The 23,720-nt window shown below is 38.5% G+C and overlaps 1 protein-coding gene and 1 pseudogene across 6 annotated transcripts in view; one reads left to right on the top strand and one right to left on the bottom strand.

Moving 5' to 3' along the window:
- The window catches only part of RPGR (retinitis pigmentosa GTPase regulator), a 130,681-nt gene that overhangs the window by 7,749 nt on the left and 99,212 nt on the right, over window positions 1–23,720 (top strand). For 4 of the 6 annotated variants that reach the window (XM_081808998.1, XM_081808997.1, XM_081808995.1 and 1 more), the window contains exons 6-14: window positions 410–559; window positions 3,759–3,917; window positions 8,441–8,596; window positions 11,832–11,956; window positions 12,966–13,151; window positions 14,117–14,288; window positions 19,565–19,662; window positions 19,998–20,063; window positions 22,493–23,437. In XM_081808998.1, the coding sequence (XP_081665124.1) occupies window positions 410–559; window positions 3,759–3,917; window positions 8,441–8,596; window positions 11,832–11,956; window positions 12,966–13,151; window positions 14,117–14,288; window positions 19,565–19,662; window positions 19,998–20,063; window positions 22,493–23,437 (2,057 nt within the window). The remainder of the gene's footprint in view (window positions 1–409; window positions 560–3,758; window positions 3,918–8,440; window positions 8,597–11,831; window positions 11,957–12,965; window positions 13,152–14,116; window positions 14,289–19,564; window positions 19,663–19,997; window positions 20,064–22,492; window positions 23,438–23,720) is intronic. The other 2 variants (XM_081808999.1, XM_081809000.1) reach the window with 1 other exon arrangement.
- On the bottom strand, window positions 21,333–21,400 carry LOC115936694 (U4 spliceosomal RNA; annotated as a pseudogene).

Consider the following 23,720-nt stretch of genomic DNA (forward strand, 5'->3'; position numbering starts at 1 on the left):
TTTATAGTATTCTCAAGAGCAAGGTCCTCCAGGCCCTTTTGACCTGGGACTTGCCCAGGAAATGTCCAGTGTGGCTCATGCTGTCGTTCAGTTCAGTTGCAGGCTGACTGCTTGAAAAGAAGAAACATTTGCTGTTCAGAGATAGTAGACTAAGAAAAGGTTAAGTTGAGATAAAAATATGGACACGATTAGCATCATGTTATCCTCTGTCCTTTATCATCATAGAAGCCTTTCATAGGAGAAATTGAACTCTTATGCAGCTAGCTGGTGTGAATGTCTTAGTAGCACTTTTCTCTCAAGACACGTAGTTTTTCTAAATTAAAAAATAAATGCTGTGTTGGAAATATAATAACTTGATAGCCTTGCTACCTCTTAAAACCTTTTTTTCCTCCTTGTGTTTTCTTTATAGAGGATGGAGAGCTTTTTATGTGGGGTGACAATTCTGAAGGGCAAATTGGTTTAAAAAATATAACTAATGTGTGTGTCCCTCAACAAGTGACTGTTGGGAAACCTATCTCCTGGATCTCTTGTGGATATTACCATTCAGCTTTTGTAACAAGTAAGACAACATTTTGGATTCATTATGTTACCTCGTATTTGTAAGTGTTTACTCAATTAATGATAAAATCTAACATTTTACAGTTCTGTAGAAATAATGCCATGGCAGCCTATGTAATGAAATAATTGTGGTCCGTTTTGGGTCACAATGCCTCTCCATTTTAATAATGACAGTTTATAATTCAAAACTCTGAGATGTTAACTTTTTTAGTGAATATTAGAAAATATTAGAAAAGCAAAATGTATGTCAGAGACTTCTAAACTTTGGTTCTCAAACTTCTTGGATTCCTTGGTGTCGGAAATGAGATCTATGGGCCACTTTCCCTTGGGTGCACTTGCCTCTGTACTTAGACCTACTCTACTCTACTCTTGTCCTGCTAATTAGCTTTTATTTCAGTAAGGGAGGCATAGACTTTCACTGTGAGAGCAGGGATGTAGAGTAGATGGAAAAGGAAGATTGCTCAGTATGAGATAGGATTTCCTTTGCTGGAACTTTCCTTACCATCCCCAGTCTCTCCCTTTCTGGGGCTCCCTGGCAACCTTTTCTGCCTTAGTTAAATATTTGAAATGTTATAGTCTGTATCTACACAGGGAGTGATAGAAGTATGATCATTCCATCTTATTGGTGGTTTTTCTAACAGCATAAACACCTAGAGGGAATAGTTTTGTGGCCCCTCCTAGATGTCTCTAAATCTTTTACATTCTATGCACCTCATATTCAGATTTAGAAAGTGCTGATTGACCCATTCCAGTGGCGCTCAGATTTCCCAGTGAATTGGTAGCACCATGGTACCAAGAGAGGGCAAACTCCCGACTCCGCTGGCATTGGTTGCCACTATATCAGCTTGTATCTTGAACAAACTAATAATAAATATCGTCAAATGAGGAAGTAAGTGAATGAACAGTTCATTGTGTTCCTTGGGGCAATGCTACCTACCAACTTATTGGCAACTTTCTGGCTCCTGGGGTTGGTGTAGTCTGTGCTCACTTTGTTTATGAGACAAAGAAACAAACAAAAAACACAGACGGAAAAACAAATAAAAGTCCAAACAAAAGCATTGTCTTCTCTTTAGATTTTAATAAAACTGCCAAATTCAGTTTTATGACTAAACTCTAGCCAGTAGGAAAACAAGGAATTGCTCATTGTAGCCAACAGGCGTTGCATTGAGCTTTTTTATTTTGTTTATATTTATGCCTTTTATTTAAAAAAAACAGCTTTGTTGGGTGGAATTTAAGAAACAAGACAAATGAGCAAAGGGAAAAAAAGACAAATTAAGAAACAGACTCTTAACTAGAGAACAATCTGATGGTTGGCGGGGGTAGGAGGGATGGGTGAAACAGGTGAAGGGGATTAAGGAGTGCACTGTGATGAGCACCAGGTGTTGTATGGAAGCGTTGAATCACTCTATGGTACACCTGAAACTAATATTAACACAACTAACTGGAATTAACATTTTAAAAATTAAAAAAAAGAAAGTCAAAGAACATACACAAAACCAGCTTTATTGACACACAGCTCACATACTTTACAGTTCACCCATGTTAAGGTGTGAGGAGCAGCGGGAATTTATAGACAAAAGTGGAAAGAAACTCATCTGGACTTAGTAACTCCTTTCATGTAAGAGGCATGGGAAAAAGAGGAAGGGAGCCGACAGAGCACTTCTGTGCTAGTGTTTGCTAAATACTGTATAGAAAACTGTGGTTCAGAAAATTTCATTTTCTGTGCAGATCAATCCAGAAAATCAGTAGAGCTGGGTTTGTAGTATTTAACCAAGTTTTAAGTGGTGCATACTATGTGTGTTGGATGTCCCACAGCTTCCCCAAGTTCTGTTTTGCTAGAAGGACTCTCAAGCTTCAATAGCTTGAGAGTTATACTCAATGGCAAAGATTTATTACAGCAAAGGATACAGAGCAAACACAGCTGGAAGGAGATATGTGTCCTCCAGAGAAGTCTAGCATACACTTCCTAGTCCTTACTCTTTGCTGCACAGGACGTGCTTTGAACTACAGGGATGTGTGTGTAATGTCCCTGCCCAGAGAAGCCCACTCTATTCTCAGGATCTTTGGCTTTTATGTGGGGGTGCTGATTGTGTAGGCATACCCTGCTAGCAACTAGTCACAGCAACTGAAACTCCGATCCCTCAACAGTGAAACCAAGTGTACGTTATCAATGTTGATGGTTGTTCAAAGCAACCCTAAGAACCCAAGCTGTCATAATTTGTTGTTCAGGTTACCAAACAAAATCATCAGTCACTAACATAAAGAACACTCCAAGGGCCGCATTCCCAGGGGTTGGTCAATGGTCAATCATGGTTCTCTTGGAGACATGCAGATAATAACCAACCAGATATGCTGTGTTACCTCTCTGCTCACATGAATGGTGATATGTTTTGTGTCAGATCAGGTTATGTAGCTACAAAGGTGTTTAAACTCCTGCCTTATAGAACTCAGTTCAGTTCATAGAAATGAATTCTAAAAAGTTCCTGCTTTCGAGAAGCTCATAGTCATAGTGTGGTAAGAACATAAAAAATCACCTACCAACTTATTGGCAACTTTCTGGCTCCTACAATTCCCAGATGGAATCTGTTTCCAAGTTAGAAATGATTTTTTTTAGTAGTGTTAGTATGGACAAGACAGTGATTAAATGTCACGAGTTCCTTGATAAGAGAATCTTTCCGGAGGAAGTGCCATCTAACTGAGCAAAATCTGCTCTCTTAAGGCTCACTCAACATATTTCCTTCACACACAAATGCATTTTCTAAAACAAGTTTCATAAAAGCAATTATTCATTTAACAAGTATTCACTGAGTATTTCATATATCAGACACTGCTAGGTTCTTGGAATACCAAAGTGAGCGAGACAAAATCCATGTCCTAATGGGGGCTTAATGTCTAGTCATTTTGCTTTACTATAAAAGGAAGTAGAAGAAATAAGATGGTCTCTGTGTGAAACAGCTAAAATCATTTTCTAGTTCATTAGTAGCGATGGTCATGAATTCATAAAGATTTTGGATTAGCATAATCAAGCTAAGATTTTAGCTTTATTTCCTTACCATACAGTAAAAATATCTCAAGAAAGGGTAAATTGATCAAGTTGTCATTTTCTAAATTTTTTATTGAACATGAGAATGTGTACCCCAAAGACTAGTATTTTGTCCATAATTATGTCATCCTTGATCATTGTTCTTTTCCTTCAATAGCGGAGGGAGAACTGTACACATTTGGAGAACCAGAGTGTGGGAAGTTAGGTCTTCCCAGTCAGCTGCTGGTCAATCATAAAATGCCCCAGCCGGTGCCTGGAATTCCCGAGAAGGTGGTCCAAGTAGCTTGTGGTGGAGGGCACACCGTGGTTCTCACAGGTAGGTGTGGATCCTGCTGCTCTGTTCCCTGCTTTCTGGGGTGGCTAATAATAAAAAAAAAATTACACTAATTTTCTTCTATTGTGATAAAAACACAACATCTGATCCACTCTCTTCACAGATTTTTAAGTCTATAGTACAGTATTGTTATCTATAGGCACAGTGATGTACAGCAGATCTCTAGACCTTACCTTGCATAGCTGAAACTTTATACCCATTGATTAGCTGCAGCCCTTTCCCCCTCTCAGCCCCTGGCAGCCACCACCCTAGTCTGTGCTTCTGTGAGCTTGACTTTATTAGATACCTCATACAAGATGGCCTCACATCTTTTTTCATTAAGATCCCCATCTTTGATTTCCATAGTTAATACACATCTTTGGCCTATGGAAGAAAATTGTAAGTAGAAAAAAATGAATCTTGTGGAATTGTTTTTGCTAACATAATGGACATTTTCATGATCTTAACACCTTTAGTGGCAGCAGATAACATTGTTTTTAACTTGTTTTCAAGGACAAACTGCCTTGTGCGTGCATGTGTGTGTGTGTGTATTCTGTATTTATCTAAAATTGATATCACTTTTCCTGAAATACCTTCTTTTCCCTGTTCATGCTGTTTTCTATATGTCATTGATAATTCTTTTCTTTGTGATATTCACAATGTAAAACTTGGTAATTTCTTTGTGATTTTTTATGTTCTATTATAATAATTCAACAAAAAGTGTTAAGATTTTAAATTACAGATATTTAAAGAAAGTTAGAATCTTTTTTTTTTTTTTTTATTCTTATAGAAAGTTAGAATCTTAATAGCAGTCAATATGGTAAAATATACATACTCCTTGATAGTATGCTTACTAAATTGCTGCCTCCAAATTTGTTCAACATTAGATTTATTTGAGTAGCATACAGGTAATACAGCTAGTGAACTATTGTATTTTTTTGGTCAAAAAGAAATTAACAGTTTCTGAAGTCACCACTTAATCTTCAGTAGCCCAAAGTTAGCAGTGTTGTAGGCAAATTTTGAATAATATCCAATTCTCAGATGATATGCTTACTGTTGCAAGGTGATTGAGCGATATTTTATCTTTAGATTTTCCTCTCATATTGCTTTTCCTTGACTTTTTGTTCTAGTCCAAGTCATGCTTGTTAAGCGGTGGTTTCCCAGAATTACAATTCCCAGATGGAATCTGTTTCCAAGTTAGAAATGATTTTTTTTTCAAGGCCTCCATTCTATATTTGGAAATAATTCTGAGGTTTAAGATTTCTTGGATTTTTCTGCTAACAAAATGGATTTCCATATATATATATATTTTTTTTAAAAGATTTTATTTATTTATTTGACAGAGAGAGACATAGCGAGAGAGGGAACACAAGCAGGGGGAGTGGGAGAGGGAGAAGCAGGCTTCCCGCCGAGCAGGGAGCCCGATGTGGGGCTCGATCCCAGGACCCTGGGATCATGACCTGAGCCGAAGGCAGATGCTTAACGACTGAGCCACCCAGGTGCCCCGGATTTCCATATATTTTTAAGAAGATTTATTTTAGGAATTTTAAACTTAGAAATTAATCTATAAATTATCTGAAAATGTATTCTGTAGGCAGAAATTCAACTTATTCCTTATGTGTTCTGTAATTTCTCTAGTTTAAACAAACATTATAAAATTTATTAGGTGATTGAAGGTTACTCTAAAGCACACAAATGTTGATTATGTAAAAATAACATCATTCAACTATATATTATAAAATATCATTACATAAAATGAGCACCCAGATAATCCATGATACTTTTAATTATACTTAAAATTTAAAAATGCCCTGAAGTATGATATTTTCTTGAAATATTATAGACATTTAGCTTTCTGTGGACTTAATTTTGAGGTTAAAAACTATGTTGCCAGAAATTATTCTCTCTAGATTTTTGTAGACTTTGGGATCTCACATACCAGTATGTGAGTTTTTGTATTTTAAGTTTTTAATTTTGTGACAAGAATATGAAGACCAACAGATGGTTGCGATCTTCTGATCTGCATTTGGCTAAATACGGCATTGCGAAAAAATGCAACCTTTTCACCATTGTATCATAAATAAGGGGGCATTTCAAAACAAAAATTAAAAAACTCTCAATTTTATTGTAAAAGATACCCTCTTAAATTATATTCACTTACCTGTATGGAAAATTTACTGCTTTGTCTGTTTTTCACATTTCTCCATGGACCTGTGCAAGCTTTATTATGCGCCAGCCCTGGTGAGAAACCTGTGTTCCGGAGTACAGTGTAGATAGAAATAGTCCTAACTGATGACGAAACAGACCTGAAGCACATATTGATTATCAGTTTGACTAAGTACTAAATTGAATACCTAAGAGTTATAGAATACTTTGAAGACCTTAAAGGAAAGAATAGCTAACCATCTGTTCTAGACCATTCCCTTCACCAAAGGGAAGGGCTTGGATTAGATGATTCTAGGGGGCCCTCCCTAGCATTGTTTTTCCTTTTGTCTATAACTCTGATCTCAAAATCTGTTTGGGTACCATTCATTAAACTACTTTAAAGATAATTTAAATTAGTTTATTGCCAGTGAATTTATTTAAAACATAATACTCCACGTGACCATAAGAGGTTAGAAAATAAAACTATTGGTTGTGGCGATGGTATGATTAGTTTCTACTTTGAATCGGGAAAACAGTGGACTGCTGAGAAAGTGTCAGCTTGGAACTTGGGATACACTAAGTGAAGCAGAGTGATATACGTAATCTGAAATGTCATCGCCAGCATTAGCAAAAGCTAAGAAAGTTATAAGATGGGGTCCACAATGAAGTCTGGATCCCAAGGGAAAATAAGAACTTAACTTCTCTAGATTATATTTGGACAAACTCAGGATCTCTACAGGGCAACAAGTTACTAGTCATGAAATCAAATGTATTCTGAGAAATCAGAATAATATTCATATGAAGCCACCTACTAAAACCTGTTTTCCTAAGAGAGTATCATTTGTCAACATCGAATTACATTGTTAAATGTTACAAAGATGATAAGACCAACAATTGGATGAGTTGTTATATGTAATGTCCTTAGGTAAAAAAAAAAAAAAAAAAAGTAGAAACTGTCATCACTGCTAATCAGCCAAGTACCTGAAAGCGAACCCGATAGGGTAAGGAGCAAAACTTCTGGCACGTGACTCCGGCTGCCTGAATGGCCTCACTTCACAGGCTATCTCAGCCCACGTAACCTAGAGTGATCAGCAGCCAGCTAGAGATGGACAGATGTCTTCATTTACCCAGCACTCTACTGCTAACCTGACATTCAGAACTGGTGACATGCCATGCGATTATTAATTAAACTAAGAGATGGTACTTTTTACGTTAAAATAAGGATGTTTTGCCATAGCCTCAGTGTGGCTTTGTATCCTGACACAGCATATTTTCTTTAAGAGGTATTATCTCTCTGTCTTGTTTATGAAGTAAGTATTATTAGACAGGAAAAATGTAAAGCCATACGACAGTAGATAGTTGTGTGTTCATCAGGATCCTCCACTGTCAGAAATAAGATGAGTCGATTAGTTACTTTTTAGAAAAATGTTCTTACAACGGAATGTCCTAGTGTGTGTTCAAATCTGCCTGAATGCTTTCTCATGTAAGCCTCACAGCACCTTTATTAGAGAGGAATCATAACATCAGAGAATTTAGGTAACTGGCGTGCTGGCCACAGCCAGTAATAATGGAGGTTTGGACTCCTGCCTGAATCCAAAGCTCTTGCTCTTCCTCCTGTAGTGCAGAGAGGTGATGTGTGGGACTTTGGAGAAGGAGACCACGCTTCCTGACTCAGGGCCAGCCAGAGTTGTGTGTCTGAAGGGACCCTTTCGTCACCACCCATTTATCCTGTTTTTGTGCTTTTCCATTTCTCGAGAACATATGAACTAATGTTTACTAAGTTATTGGAGGTCTTTGGAGTCAAAAAAAATTAACAAAAAGGAAAAGCTTTTGTCCCCCCTTTCATTATTGTTGCGCTTCCTAGTAAAGGAACTTGACCTGTGAGTAAATCAAGCATATCTACGGTGAGTTTCAATTCTCATGCAAATTCTCCTCTGAAATTGTTTTACAAAATAGATTATTCTGTTAAACTATTTTTGAGAAGTAAGGAGTTCTTCTGTAGGAAACACTACTCTTTTTTTTAAGGCAATGAAAGGAATTAGCTTAATGACAATTGATGCTGTTTTTAAAGAGCTGAATGGTAATTATAGGGACATGTTAGGTAGTTCACTGACTGATATGTCTTTAGCAATTCTTTTTACGGTCATACGTAAAAGGTAAAATCAGGCCCATGCCATAACTTTTATAATCGTGTGCCTTGTCATTTTTCTCCTCCTTCATCATTGAGAATGTATACCTCAGCATTAGGTATTCTTACATGGATATTTCAGAGGCACTTAACTTTCATCACAAAAGTTTGAATGCAACAGTTTTCTAGATACAATGGTGACAGCGTCTGCTTCCCTGCATTCTTTTTCTTGTATTTGCTCATTCCCTTTCAGAGAAAGCCGTGTATACCTTTGGGCTGGGACAGTTTGGTCAGCTGGGTCTTGGTACCTTTCGTTTTGAAACTTCGGTACCCAAAGTCATTGAGCATATTAAGGATCAGAAAATAAGTTCTATTTCCTGTGGAGAAAATCACACAGCTCTGATAACAGGTACAGATGAGAATTTCTGTTACATATTTCTAGAATGGGGTATGTTTTACTACAAAATACAAACTGTTGGAACGAATGTATCTAACGTAAGCAAAGGAATCAATAATTGAGAAAATGGGAGTTCTTGTTTAATATGCCAAAGTTGCCAAAGTGTAAAGTTGTAAACTCTTTTTTAACATTTCAGTTCAATTTCAAATCAGTGTAAATGATCCAAAGATTTAGAACCTCAAAACAAGTCAGTGCTGTCAGAGGTAATATCATAGTATTATACTTTGGCAGAAAACTGGAATCTTTTTGAAATTGCGTCAGTTTGAAGACTCTTAACTCTGCTCAGGCCAGAGGGAAAAGTCTTACAGGAAAGAACTTTAAAACGTTCTCCATGTTCAGTGTGACACAGCTACATACAGGCTGAGTAAATTCCTATGAAGCTTTTGCCGCTAGGAGGCGTTTCCAGGAGTGACTGCTACTTTCTCCACAGTGATAGAAACACACCTCAAAGGCCACTAGGTGGATACCTGGCTCCTCTAGACCTTTTGCTCTGTACTTTCTCCTTTACCCAGGGAGATACGGCTTTGGGCCTGCTTCTCAACCTCAAAAACTAGGTGCTGCTAATATGGACCCAATAAAGATTCTCCCCTAGAAATAACTCACTTACCTGTAGGTAATTGATACACTCCACAACTGTAATTGCTTTGGAACAAAAGCCCCTGTAATTTCATTATTTCTAGCCCACGTTTCTATCTAAAAATGAAATTAAGCATTAAAAAGACAGAAATCATACAGTATTTCGCAATAAGCCAGATACTGGTATTTCTACATTTGTTTCCTTCTTTCTAAAAAAGCTACTGCTAAATGGAGCTCATCTAATGGTATCTAGTTGGGGCAACTAGTAATCCGCAAATACAATGTATACTACCGTATACTGTTCCTTCTTCCCCAAAGAGCCTTTCAGAGAGAACTACCTGCCCATTTTCAAGTGTCAATGTCTTTGTTAATGTAGCGTGAAATAGAACTATATAGAATGTAAAGAATTATTATTCACTCATAGTCCCAGAAGAGTTGTTGATACGTATCCCTTACTGCAGGGTCCTAATGTCAATTTCGCTGTCCTTACTGCTCTTTTTCATCAACCCTAAATTGCCATTGATGGGAAACACGTACTTTTTATGGATCATCTAACACACAATTAGATTATTTGGTTAAACTTTCATACTACCTTTCCCCCTGATGAAAGAAGTTACAGCACTAATAATTGACCATTAACTTTGTTTGCTTTTTGCTCATAAAGCTTCGTCAGGGGACAGGTGTTATGAATTTTTTTTCTTTCAGGACTAACAAGAGGTGTGTAGTGAGTTATTCTGTAAGTTCTTACCAGTTCCCCATTATGTAGCCAGTGGCTCATGGTTTAAAAAAGCTTTCAAGTTCGAAGTACAATCAGGTAGCTTGGATCAGAGTTTATCTTTTCTGGCTAAAGATAAGTTAAAACACAAAGCCTAAAAAGCACTTTGGGTAAAAAAAATCAAGGGTCAAAAGAAGAGGAAAAGGGAAAAGGATGATAAAAGAGTATATGTAAAGAAAGGAAATAGGTAGCTAATAGTAAGAAATTTAATAAGAGTCTAAATTTGGGGTTTAAATACTGGTTATTGCTTATTAATAGGGCATTTATTTTCTGTATTTTTTTAAATATTTATTTATTTGAGAAAGAGAGTGATCGAGAGAGAGAGAGAGAGAACAAGCACACAAGCAGGAGGGGCAAAAGGAGAGGGAGAAAAAATCTGAAGCATACTCCGTGCGCTGAGCACAGAGCCCGACTCAGGGCTTAATCTCATGACCCTGAGATCACAACCTGAGCTGAAACCAAGAGTCAAAGCTTAACTGGCTGTGCCACCTAGTCGCCCCTCTGTATTAATTTTTGAAAATTTTACTGAATTATATTATTTTTTCTCCTCATTTTTCCTTCGATTCTCTTGGATTTTCTTAGTATGAGATTACTTTGCCATCTTAAACTAGAAGTTCCCTTAGAAATGATCTTATCATTTCCTGGCTTAAAACCATTCATTCAATTTATTGCCATTAAGATGGAGTTCAGAAATTCTTAATATGAACCAACAGGGTCCTCTGTAGTGTGGTTCCTTCCTACCTCTTCAGACTCAGCTCATACCACTGGCCCCTTTGTGCTCCAGGCACATCGGTTGCCTTTCAGTTTCTTGACTGTGTAATGTTTTCTCTTGATTCAAAGCCTTCATATGTGTTTTCTTGCAGCTAATACCCTAATCGTCCTTCAGGTCTGTTTGAAAGCCTTCCTTAATCCCCAGACTAGAAGGAAATCCCCCTCTTCTGCCCCCATCCTGGCCCCCTTTCCTTTCCTTCTGCTTCCATGGCACTTTCCACCACTTGAGAGAGAGGGTGTTAAGGAGGGCTTGAGAAGAGGAGTGAAGGTTCAGAATAGCTGCTCTGGCAGTGGGCAAAAGGGTTAACTGGAGAGAAACAGCAAGACTACTTATCATTATTGTGAGCCATAGAGGGGCCCTCGCCATTGCTATAGGGACTAGTCAGCATGGTTGGTTTATGGCACTTCCCTCAGCAGCGTTCCACAGCCCAGGAGCTGAATCAGTAAAAGAGACAGTTGGATTGATCTAAGCTGGTAGTTTTCCACCAGCGGCCATTTTGTCACCCAGGGACACACGACAGTGTCTGCATACATTTTTGATTGTCCCAGCTACAGAGGCAGGGTGTTTTATGGACATTTAGTAGAAGCCAAGGATGCTGCTAAACATCTTACGGTGCACCAGACAGTCCCACACAACCGAGAATTATCTGGCACCAAATGTCAGGAGTGCCAAGGTTGAGAAACCTGAGGGGGAAAAAATAGATTGTATTGGAACATAGGGGGTCAGAATACAAAAATCCCCTTCCCCTTGAGAAGATGGTGTGTATGAAGAGATGGCTCATGCTGGGTTGCTGCTATTCCACACAGTGCCTCACATGACTGGGCTTCAAGTTCACAAACCACCGATGGCTTAGTGATTTATTCTCACAGTGTCTGTTGCCTAATGTTACATGCAGGACCACAGAGACCACAGAGAGTGTGGAAATATCATTGGATCAGAGTAAACTCAGTGCAGCATTTGAGGGGGAAATGGTAATTGCAATATAAGTAAATATATTTGCCTATTTACAAATAGATGCATACAAGTAAGGCTTTTATAGATCTCTCTCTTTTTTTGCATTTTAGATATAGGTCTCATGTATACTTTTGGAGATGGCCGACATGGAAAATTAGGACTTGGACTGGAGAATTTTACCAATCAGTTCATTCCCACTTTGTGCTCTAATTTTTTGAGGTTTATAGTTCAACTGGTAAGGACATCACATTTCCCTGTTTACATTTTCATATTCCTATATATTTGAGTCTTGCAGTATTTCATAGAAAATAGATACTTTTATGTTTGTTGAAAGAATATCATGGCTATATCTAATCAGTATACTCATTTCCTAAAAGCCAAATGTCAGACATCATGCCACTCAGAAAATCTGTCCCTTTCCTAATTCTCCTCCTTTGAGCATCGTCCTGAGTTCTCACCCTAATCTTGACTCTCCTGCTTTGTTCCCCTGTGTCTCTTGAGAACCAGAACTGTGCCATGCCTGGAAGCTTGGTTGTCTGCTCCAGCAACCAGCAGAGTGTCTGACAATCACCTATAAATAAAGACTTATTTAAAATAATAATAATTTCACAATATTATGAAAGAAATGTTCAGAGTATGCTATTCTTATAACCACCGTGTAGAACACTATAAAGTTGCTAAAAAAATCTGTGTATTACAAATACTACACAATGGTTTTTTAGGCATTTTATTGAAAATCAGTTCTTTCTCAAAATCCTTTGAACGTTGGTTTCATTTTTCCTTGTTCCACCATAGTGCATGCTTACATTTTGCTCTAAGGACTTTTAAGCATTGAACTTCAGAAGTGTTCATGTAAAGAAAAAGGTTTGGAGACATAATTATCCCAAGAGACTGATTTCTTCTTGGATCACTTTTTTCCAAGTAGAACTTCTCTGGGTAATTTTTTTTAAGGTGTTTGTGTTACTCTCAGATTAAAATAACATTTTCTGACTTTGAGGAGGAACATAATGTGCCAGATAAATTGGAAGTAAAATGGTGTGTTAAACTTGTTCTAATTTTCAATTGTAGTATTTAAAGAAGACATATTATAATTCGTGTGTGTGTGTATCTGGGAGGAGGGGAGAGACACACTGACTACCTAGGAAGTCTACCATTAAGTAAATATTTTGTAGCTGAAAACTGTTAAAAACCCATTTGTGTTTGAAATCAATGTTGATTAATCAATATGTGGTTTTTTGCTGCAGGTGGCTTGTGGTGGGTGCCACATGCTTGTTTTTGCCACTCCACGACTCGGTGGGACAGAAGAAATGGAGTTAGAAAAAATAAATGATTCTTACTTCCCTGCAGCACCTTCTCTGCCCCTCAGCGATCTGAGCTCAGGAAATGTACTGAACAGAACTCTGTCAGCACGTGTGCGGCGAAGAGAGAGGGTATAGAGTTGGGGCCAGTTCTGTATCATGGCACTGCAAAGAGAATGGGGAAAAAATGCATTTTCTTTTTAAATCAAAGAAGGGTCTTTTAAGATAGATTTACTAAGTAAAATGGTTAGAGGTGCAGGCTTACAAACTTAAAGCAAATTCAGAGTTAAGCTGTTAAACACACAAATGAGAAAATTCAAATAATCATGGATAACCTTGACTTAATAGAGAGTGGATACAAAGCAAAGATACAAAGCATCCTTTTAGAGGCCTATCTTCACACTTCAGCTTGAATGCTGAATTATTTTCTCAATTCCATATGGATTGACTTACTTTGCTTTTTATCTTTTAGTTACACCTCAAGAGCCGTGGAAGGTTATACACTATAAACAATGAAATGTGGGAAACAGAGAAATAAGGACTTCAGTTCGAGATAGGGAATATTCTTTCTCGTTTAAATTTAAAGGTTCTCATTCTGCTTTAAAATTATTTCAATGACACTTGTATTTAAAAAAAAAACAGAAAATGCCAAATAATTTTTAAAGGAGATGTTCCTTTTTTAAAGAGTTGCTTTAAGTTCCAAAACATTCCCTTTGAAGTAAAAAGGTTAAGTTTGGCTTTTTGTTATGAAAAAGTATATATGGAAAGACTGAGAAATAGCAGTATTTTGTAGTTATTGTTTGTTTAGGTCTCGTGACTAATTTTTTGTTTCCTAAGGAAAGCAGAGAGAATACACATATACTTCTCCCCATCGTGTGAAAAACAGGCTTCTAATTTAACAATTTAGAGCAACTTAGATACAGAGATAACAAAACAAAACATTTTTGAGTCCTTGGGGATAATTTAAAAATGAATGTGGGACAGTGGGCAACTTTGAAGTCTCTCTCTTAAATATTTTTAGCAACTGGGGGGTAGTTTCTGTCAATACTAAACATATAACATCATCTAATAGTTTATTTAACCTGTTTATTTTAAAGGAGAAATCACCCGATTCTTTTCAAATGACACAAACTCTACCTCCAATTGAAGGAACTTCTGTGCCACCAGTTTGCTTTTCCCCCAGGCCAGTTCCTTTCTATATGTCTGCAAGTAAGTGGCCAGGGAAAATGATACTTGAAAAGGAGGACCCCATGCTGCCAGTGGAACCAGGTAACAGCTGATAACTCTGCCTGCTCACAGGAAAAGTGTACTTTTTATTCCTATTGGTGTCATGATTATCTTAGGATGTTCTTGCCAATTAACTTGTTTTCTTCCTAATTGGAGGCTAACATCTCTCGTTTGAGTTCCAGTCCGGGAATACTCTTACAAATACAAAGCCTCACCAGTGACCCTAAAAATCCCATGTAACAATAGCAGCATATTTGTATAGAGCAAATGTATAACATACGTGGTACCTTCTCTTATGTTACCTCCTTTAAACCCTGAAGCAGCTCCATGAAATAGGTGGGAGTTCTAAACTCTTCATTTGGATAGATGAGAAAAGCAAGGCTTGAAGAGACTGAATGACTTGGCCAAGGTTACTCAACTTATAAATGAAGAGAGCCGGAGTTGAATGTGAATCTTCTGGACCTATGTGAAGTCTTGCATTTAGGCAGTATACCAGAGTGGTCAAGAACATGGGGTATGGGGGCGCCTGGGTGGCTCAGTTGGTTAAGCGTCTAACTCTTGATTTCGGCTCAGGTCATGATCTCAGGGTTGTGGGATCAAGCCCCGCCCAGCGTGGAGCCCTCTTAAGATTCTCTCTCCCCCTCCCCTCCCCGCCCTTGCATGCATGTTAGAAAAAAAAAAAAAGAGCATAGGGTATGGAGTTAGACTGATCTGGGGTCAGATGCCAGCTCTGACATTTATTAACTGTGTGCCTTACTTTGGGGAAGTTACTTAATTTCTCTAACCCTCAGTTTTCCTATCTTTGAAATGAGTTTAATAATACTTCTTTAGAGTGATTGAGATTAAATGAGATAGGGTATATAAAATACTTAGCACTGAGCCTAGCACCTCTAGGAAGCTCTTTATAAGTTATAGTCATGGTTATTATTAACACTTCTACCTCACTGCTTTTTAGATACACATTATATTTTAAATTGTAATCCCAGCTCTTTGGTTATTATACACCTCTTTTTTTTAAAAAAAGATTTTTATTTATTTATTTGACAGAGAGAAAGCGATAGAGGGAACACAAGCAGGGGGAGTGGGAGAGGGAGAAGCAGGCTTCCCGTGGAGCAGGGAACCCGATGCGGGGCTCGATCCCAGGACCCTGGGATCATGACTGGAGCCGAAGGCAGATGCTTAACGACTCAGCCACCCAGGCACCCCTATTATACACCTCTTGTAAATAATTTTGTTTATAGGCATTTGTGTATCTTGAGTGTGTATATGTTACCAAAGGGCATATGCTTGAATAGTAGGGGCAGGGCAAGAAGCCAGGATCAAGAGATCAGAGTAAACAGTAGGTTTGGAATTAAGATGATTTGGGCACGTGGGATTAAGAACCACGGCACAGATAATTTTTAGTTATCTTTGGGATTAAGAACCTAGGCAAAAGTTGAGGTAGTAAAAGCAAGAATTGTGGGCCATGGGAATAGAATATTATCTACAACTAGGACCTTGATCATTAGCAAGTTTCTTAAACTGTATTTTTTCCAAAGGTTTATTTTACTTGTTTTAGAGAGAGAGAGAGAGCATGCATGTGGGGGGAGGGGCAGAGGGAGAGGATCTCAAGCATGCTCCATGCTGAGCTCAGAGCCCAATCTCAGGACCCTGAGATCATGACCTGAGCCAAAATCGAGAGTCAGACACTTAACTGACTAAGCTACCCAGGTGCCCCTAATAATGAGCCAGTTTCTCGCATCTCACACAGAACTTTTGTATGCTTCATTTTGAGATAAGCATTACTGACACCCTTCAGGCCTGTACATGGAAAAAGTGGAGTCTGACAACAGTGTATACAAGGAAAAGAGAAGTTTATGGTTTGGGGGAAGTTGTTTCCCACTTCAAGAGATTTGAATGTGAACATATACGGAGTTTTGTAGCTAGAGCCAAAGGAAAAGCTATTCCTTATCTTTTTGTGACTGTTTGCTAAAACTGTCTTAAAAGTATTCTGAAAGTTATATCTAACATATAACACTTTTTCTAAATTATTTGCAGACTTCAGTGTTTATCATGGAGGGAGGAAGGTCAGGGAAGACCTTGCTGAGAAGGTGACATTTAAGCTAAAACATAAAGGATAAGAAAGACAGCCACATGAAGAGAGAGGTTATATGCATTCTAGGCAAACAAAATCATATAGGCTAAGACTTGGAGGCAGTTTATAAGAAAAGGAAAGAAGACTGTTGGAGCTAGAGAATGCGGGAAAAGGCTAGACAAGATGTTGGAGAAAAGAGTGAAAAAGTATTTGTGATTTTATAGGCTGTGAGAAGCCTATTTGATTTGAGTGCTTTTCTTAAGTGCAATAGAAAGTCATTAAAGGGTTTCAATCAGTGGAGTGATGTGCTCCAATCCAATTTACATTTTAAGATGTTCACTTTTGCCTCTGTGTGGACCGTAGGCAGGAAAGACCAAAGGTAGGACGAATACTTAAGAGCCCTTTGCAAGAGGTTATGGTGTGTGGTCCAGGATGTTTGCTGTGGAGCTGGAGAGAAGGGGGCAGACTGGGAATGCATTTGAGACCTAGAACTGACTGAATTTACACATAGAGAATCAAGGATGATTCTTAGACAAGAGGATGGTTGACAAGCTTGAGGAAAAAAAAAATCGAGCTTGAGATACCTGCAGGACATCCAAGCAGAAATACGGAGCAGGCAGTTGAATATGCAAGCCTAAAGTTCGAAAGGGAGGTCTGAACTAGGGAGATACATTTGGAACCCAGCAACACAGAGTTGATATTTACAATCCGTGGGACTTGGTGAAATCACCTGTTAGATAACAGAGTAGCAAGACAAGAGAGCCAGGAGTCAGGCTGAAGAACATCTAACATTTAGAGGGTAACGGAGGAAGAGCCAGCAAAGAAATTTTCCTCAGCCCCCATCAGCTAGTAGGGTAAGAGGAGGGGAATCAGGAGAGAGTAGGGTCATGAATTCAAAGTACTGCTCATAGGCCAAGGAGAAAGCTCAAAGAAGCATCCCATGGATTTGGCATCGTGGAGAGTACCTGTGATTTGACAAGAGTAGCTTCAGGGGAAGATAAGGGCAGAAGCCAGAGGGCTAAGAGTTGAGGCATGAATGGGAAATGAGGAAGTGAAAAGGAGATAGGGTGTGTAGAGAATTCTTTTGCATATTTTGGTCAGGAAGAGGAGCAGAGAAAAGGGCTGGCAACTAGAGGAGATGCAGGGTCAATGGGAAATAGTAGAGCATTTTTGTATGCTAATGGACATGGAGAGATGGGGCTGGCCTACAGAGCAGTCTTTGCTAAAAGGAAAGACGCATCCTGTATTTCAACAGGAAAATGGAGGTAAATGTGTACATTTGTTGGGGGGAAAGATAAGGCAGATCAGGTCTGATGACTTTTTTCTCAGTCAAGTGTAAGGCAAGGCCGTGAGCTTCAATGATTTCTCTATTTTCCAAACCTCCATTCTCTGCCTTCTCCAGTCTATCCCATTAAGCACTTTCTACACCAATCTTCCTCAGGCACAGCTTTAGTTCCCATCTGCTCCAGGGGCTTCTGAGAATCCCTAATATTTGTGAAAATAAGTGTAAGTTACCCCATGGAACTCCCACCTGCTTTTGTAGCTTCATCTCTCAGTACTCTTTTTCTTATAACCTTAATGTAGGTCACAGGTCTGTAAAGTACGGCTCATGAGCCACATCCCGCCAGCCACTTGTTTTTGTACATAAAGTTTTATTGGAATCCAGTCACGCCATTCCTTTATGTATTACCTATGGCTGCTTTGACATGACAGCGGCAGAGTTTGAGTCGTTAGGATGGAGACTGTATATGGCCACAAAGCCTAAAATGTTTACTAGATGGCCTTTTACAGAGAAAGTTTCCCAACTCTTAATTTTGATCAAACTGAGCTCTTCACAGTCAGACTTAGTGGAGAAGGCTGTGAAGTCAAGACAGACCTGAGACCGACACTTGGCACTTCATTTATTCATTTGTGAAGTGGGGATACGCTGCTTACCTCTCTTGTTGTCATGGAGGTAACTCGACACGTGTGAAAGCATGTGTTCCCAGCACATGGTCAGCCTTCAGTAGAAGCCATTCTGCTGCTTCTGTTAGCACTGGGCCTCAGTTTCTTCTCCGTCCACCTCCACCGCTGCATCTCAGAATTCTACTCACTCTTCCCCGCACCTCTTTAGTGAAACATTTCCTGATTCCCGACATTCGGGTGTGATTTCTCATGCCAGTATATCCTATATTTTATATTCCCTTTAGATGATAAGTTCACTAAGAATGAGCCGTTAATTAAGTTGATTATCTTGCACGTAGCACTTCACATGAAATAAACACAAACTGATTATTTGCTCCTTTGAATTGAATGAATTTATAAGGCTGAGATCAGTGGGGACTAGCATTTTTAGCAAAGACTTCGTTCAGGAGCTCCTCTCAAATAAATATGTGGGTGCTAAATGGGGGTGTAGTAATTGAGAAAAATGTAACATCAAATAGAGCTCGTAAGTTTTAGTTACCTGCTCGATGACATAATAACCTGGCAGTTTTCCATGAAAGTTTCTAGGTGCTTGTACTAGTTATCTGATTTTTCACATAACAAGTGGCCTTAAAACTCATCTCACAGAGTTTGTGAGGGTCAAGAATCCAGGAGCAGCCTAGCTGAGGGGTTCTGGCTCAGAGTGTTTCATGCAGTTGTAATCATGCTTCAGATGGGGCTGTAGTCACCTGAAGGCTCCACTGGGGCTGAAGGATGCTCTTCCATGCTCACTCGAGTGGCCATTGGCAGGAGGTTTTACTTCCTCAGTGCGTGGACTTCTCCCTAGGAATGGTCCTAGCATGGCTTCCCCCGGAGAAAGTGATGCAAGAAAGACAGAGTGGGGGGACCGAGATAGAAGCTGCAATAACATCACAATTATGGCTGCTTTGTTTTGTTGGCCATATGGAACAACCTGGTAAAATGTGGAAGGGAACGACACAAGGGGACCCATATCAGGAGGATGTGGGTCACTGGGACCCTTTTTGGGGACTCACTGTTACAGTGCTTGATACCTAGGTAGTAGTTCTCCCAAAGGTATAGTGTTTGCCTGTTCATATGAAGGAAGCAGTTGCTATCTCATCAGCATGGAAGTCTTTGAACTTTCAGAAAGAGACTTTAAAACCTCTTATCACTATGAATGAATTCTGTTCAATTCCCTTAACATGAGGTTAAAGGACTTTAGTCAAATTATGCCTGCACTTTATATTACAGAATAATTTATTGTCCAGTTGTCTTTCAATTTTCCATTGAAAGCTGGTTTTCTCTTTTCCCTTTTAATCAGATTATTTCCAGGATAAAATGGCCAAAGGGAAAGAGGAAGACAATTCTTCAGCAGCAGATTCAGAAAGCCTTGGAGAAACTACTGATGTCTTAAATATGGTAATGGTTTTCTTATTTATCTATATAGATATGTTTGGATTTCAGTTCATCATGTATTTGTATATGTGTACATTCTGTGCTGTTCCTTGCATTATAAAAGGTTTTGGTTTCATTTTGTTTGTTATTTTTATATGTTATATGTTTATTATTTTATTGAAGTATAGATTATATATAATACAATTAATTTTGATCCTCATATCATTAGTATGCAGCTGAGAGTAGATTATATTACTGTCTGAACTGTTTTGTTCACTTTATATATAAGAATGTATAAATATATAATCTTATATATAGTCTTTATTCTTTTTAGAACATATACTTTTTATTTATTGCAGACACATATGATGAGCCTGAATTCCAACAAGAAGTCATTAAAATTATCACCAATTCAAAAACAAAAGGTATAACATAGAGAGTTATTTTCATTATGGTGGGTAAGAACAGTTTATATTTTTTCTTGAAAGTTTTCTGGAAAGAATACATGAAAGATAAGTCTTCATTTACTTTAGATTTTAAAAGAGGATTACATTGTAGGTAGCCTCAACTTGGGTTTGTTCTGTTGGTATATATTTCGGATATATGACAGGATTTCATTGCTGAAATTTGCTTTTTGGTGTCACTAACAAGTCATAGTAGCCACATTTTCTTATCATCAAAGCAAAGGATTATTATGGCAGTTCATAAGTATTAGAAGAGGCTACTGTTGATCAGAATGGTTCTCGGACTTGGGCTGAGCATGACTTTGGTTGAGTTACCGTGTTGTTCTCAAATATGATATTAACATCTTTTCTAGCTCTAAAATTGGGTGGTTTTAGTGAAAACATTTGATAATTGCTTTTCCAGTGTGTGGAATGGGCTTTAATCTATCACAGAATTGATAGCCTAAGAACAAAATTAAACATTTGGAAATTAATCAGAAACCATGCATGGGTGATAAAGAGAGACTTTTAATGAATGACCAGTGAATAGGAAGAGGAAGGAATAGTTGGTGGTTTTCACAACCCTGGAGAGATAAGGGCCTGCCCTGAAATCCTTTGCTTCTGACTTTACGGACCAGACTTTACGGGGTGAAAGGAAGGTGGGGTTTGGGGATTAGAAAAGTAAGTTGAAGAAATATGAATTGAAGGAAGAAGGCTTCTAGACAATATTTAATTTCTATTTCCAGTGCCTTTGCCACATTATTAAGCTAAAAATCCTTAAAGTCAAAGTCACCGAAATGCAAGAGAATCTTGCTGAATTATAAAAATTTAGTGCCAGTCTTTGTTAGTCTTACCTCTGTTTTACTGAGAGGCATGGTGAGTAACAGCATTCCTTTTGAATATGGGAGAACTGTTGTCCTAGCCCAGTGTGGAAGCTCAGCAAAGGTTGACTGACTTTATTGACTGACTACACTTCCAAGCAGACATCTTTCCTGTGTCTCTCTTTCCTCTTCTCTTAGACCCAGGGCTCTGCCTCTTCTGAGCTATTTGATTGTGCTAGGGAAATAAAGAGACATACATTTAAAAATCATTTCTGGCAACTGGGCCTCTCTGCCTCTCTTTAGGGCTCTTGAAAGAATTGTGACTTTTTCAAGAATAGGACCTAGAACAAACAGAAGGAAAGCACTTCCTTTTATTTATTTATTTATTTATTTATTTTTTGGGTATTTCTTCTCTTCTGTTCAGCACTTCCTTTCAATTAGCAATAATCGCGCCTCGGATAAACCTCATTGGCTACAATACTGCCACTGCGCAAAGCTCAGCGCTTCCTTTTAAACTGATACATATTTTATACTTCACATAGTCCTTTTAAGTAGAGGCCCAACCAGACTTATTTTAGTGAATGAAAAAAAGATTTATTATAATATTTCCATATATTGATGTTTAACTTGTGCTGTTTTAATTTTTGGTGTTTTTGGCAAAAAAATGACCTCTTCCTAAGCCTAGCAGTCACGACAATTTGTAACACTTGATTCAGTGAGGTTTTACTCTCCAGAGATGCAAATTCATCAAATATTTCAATTCATTAGCTTACAGAATTTAGGTCAACAATTTGATTTTTGTTTTATTTTGTCCAGCAAGAAATGAATTTCATATTCTTAATGTATCATTCAAATTGCAGTGTTTAATTTCATAGTTTTTATAAAAATCTTAACATTTTACCCTAGATATTTTTCCACATAGTGGTTAGTTTCATGTATGCAAGTTATGATAATTAAAGAATATAATAGATAAAAGGAAGAGGGTCAGTAATTTGAAAAGAAACATATTATTTAGTATGCTGATAAAAAGATTTCATTTGTAGTTTTCATTTCAGATTTTTCTTGTAGAAGTAAGCTATTCATTTTTTCCAATATTTAACATTTTCATATTTTCTTTAATTCTGTGAATTTCATGGAATTAAAAGACCAATCAAAATTTGATAATTAAAATAACAGGGAAGGTAGGAAAAGAAACTGAACCCAACTGCATGCAAGAGAAGTGTGTACATTTTTTTTTACCAGTATTTTGCACAGTCTGGAAAGGTATTCTATTTAAGACTTGATTCAGATTAAGAAAAGGGGTAGAGAAGACATACTGATGGTCCTGTGTGAGTAGTGGCATCCTGAGAGCAGGCAGTGAGCATGCAGACATGTGTGCCACAGCAGAATCCAAGGTGCTGCAGACTCAGAGAGTGGCAGAAGTTATCTCCAGCAAAAGCCAAATCTGAGCAAAATGTCTGGTAAAACTGGACATTTTTATTCTGCTAGCGAAACTTAGAGTAATGCAAAATCTTGGCAGTGTTTTGTAGTAGATGATAAGTTACCTTTGTCAACTAATAGTAGTTTGACGATTACTTCAAAAATTTACAGAAACAAGAAACAATTGAGAAACTGAAGCAGCGTACAGCTCACTCTGGACATGATGATAGTAAAGGATTTGCAAGTGACGAGATGTCTAAAACAGTGAAAGAGGGGAAAGCCTATAAACAACTTTTGGCCAAAGGAATGTACATGATGCAAGCAGCTATGACTATGGAAGCATTTTCAGATAATGACTCGGGCCAGCCTGGGTCTCGGGCTGACACCCGTGCAGAGGGTGTGCAAAGAGAGCTATTTAGACGTGAAAGTAAGCACTGTATTTATCCACCTGACAGTAAGGCAATAGCAAAGGCAAGTGATGGAGGCCAAAGACAGAAGGATCCAGACGCAAAAGAAACAATCTCTGAGAAGGAAACTGAGCTGGCGGAAATGGCAGATCTGAAGGCTAGGAGACAAAGCGAAGAGAATTTAAGAAATATTGATATGTTCTTTGACTTACCAAATAGAGACATGAATATTGAGGATGAAGACAGTAACGATTTTGTTAAGGACAGTAAGAGGAATAAGCGAGATGTGATTTTTGACAGCGAAAGAGAATCTATAGAGGAGACAGACAGTTACTTGGAAGGCAAAAGCGCAAGTCAGCAAGGTACCACTGACAGCTTCGAGCAGCCCGAGTCAGTAGAATTTAGTAGTGGAGAGAATGAGGATGACGAAGTGGAAACTGAGCAAAACTTGTGGTATAGCAGAAAATTTCTCGAACAAGTACATGAGGAAGAGGCTGAACACAAAATGTCCAGATTCATGGCAAGATATGATTTTAAGTGTGACCACTTGTCAGAGATCCCCGAAGAGCAGGAAGGAGCAGAGGATTCAGAAGGAAGTGGAATAGAGGAGCAAGAGGTAGAGGCAAGTGAGGAAAATGTGAAGGTGCCAGCAAGAAAACAGGAGGAGGAAATAGACATCCTGTCAGATGTCCTGACAGACAGAGCAGAGGTGAGTGAAGGCAAGGGAAAGGCAGGAGGTGGAGGTGAGGGAATCCAGTGGGAGGGAAATTCAGGAGTGGAACAGAGGCAAAGTGAGGAGGAAGAAGAGGAGGAAGACAAGGGAGGAGGAGAAATAGAGGGCCTGGGTAAGGGAGAGAAAGACCTAGAAGAGGAGGAGGGCCAGGAGCAAAGGGAGGGGGAACGAGGCCATCAGGAAGAAAGAAACAAAGGGATGGAGGAAGGAGAAGGGGAGGAGAAAAGAGATGAGAAGGAAGGGGAGGGGGGGAGAGGAG

The sequence above is a fragment of the Leptonychotes weddellii genome, chromosome X (assembly GCF_054177405.1).
Source record: "Leptonychotes weddellii isolate Sample4059 chromosome X, ASM5417740v2, whole genome shotgun sequence".
In the NCBI taxonomy this organism is placed as follows: Eukaryota; Metazoa; Chordata; class Mammalia; order Carnivora; family Phocidae; genus Leptonychotes; species Leptonychotes weddellii.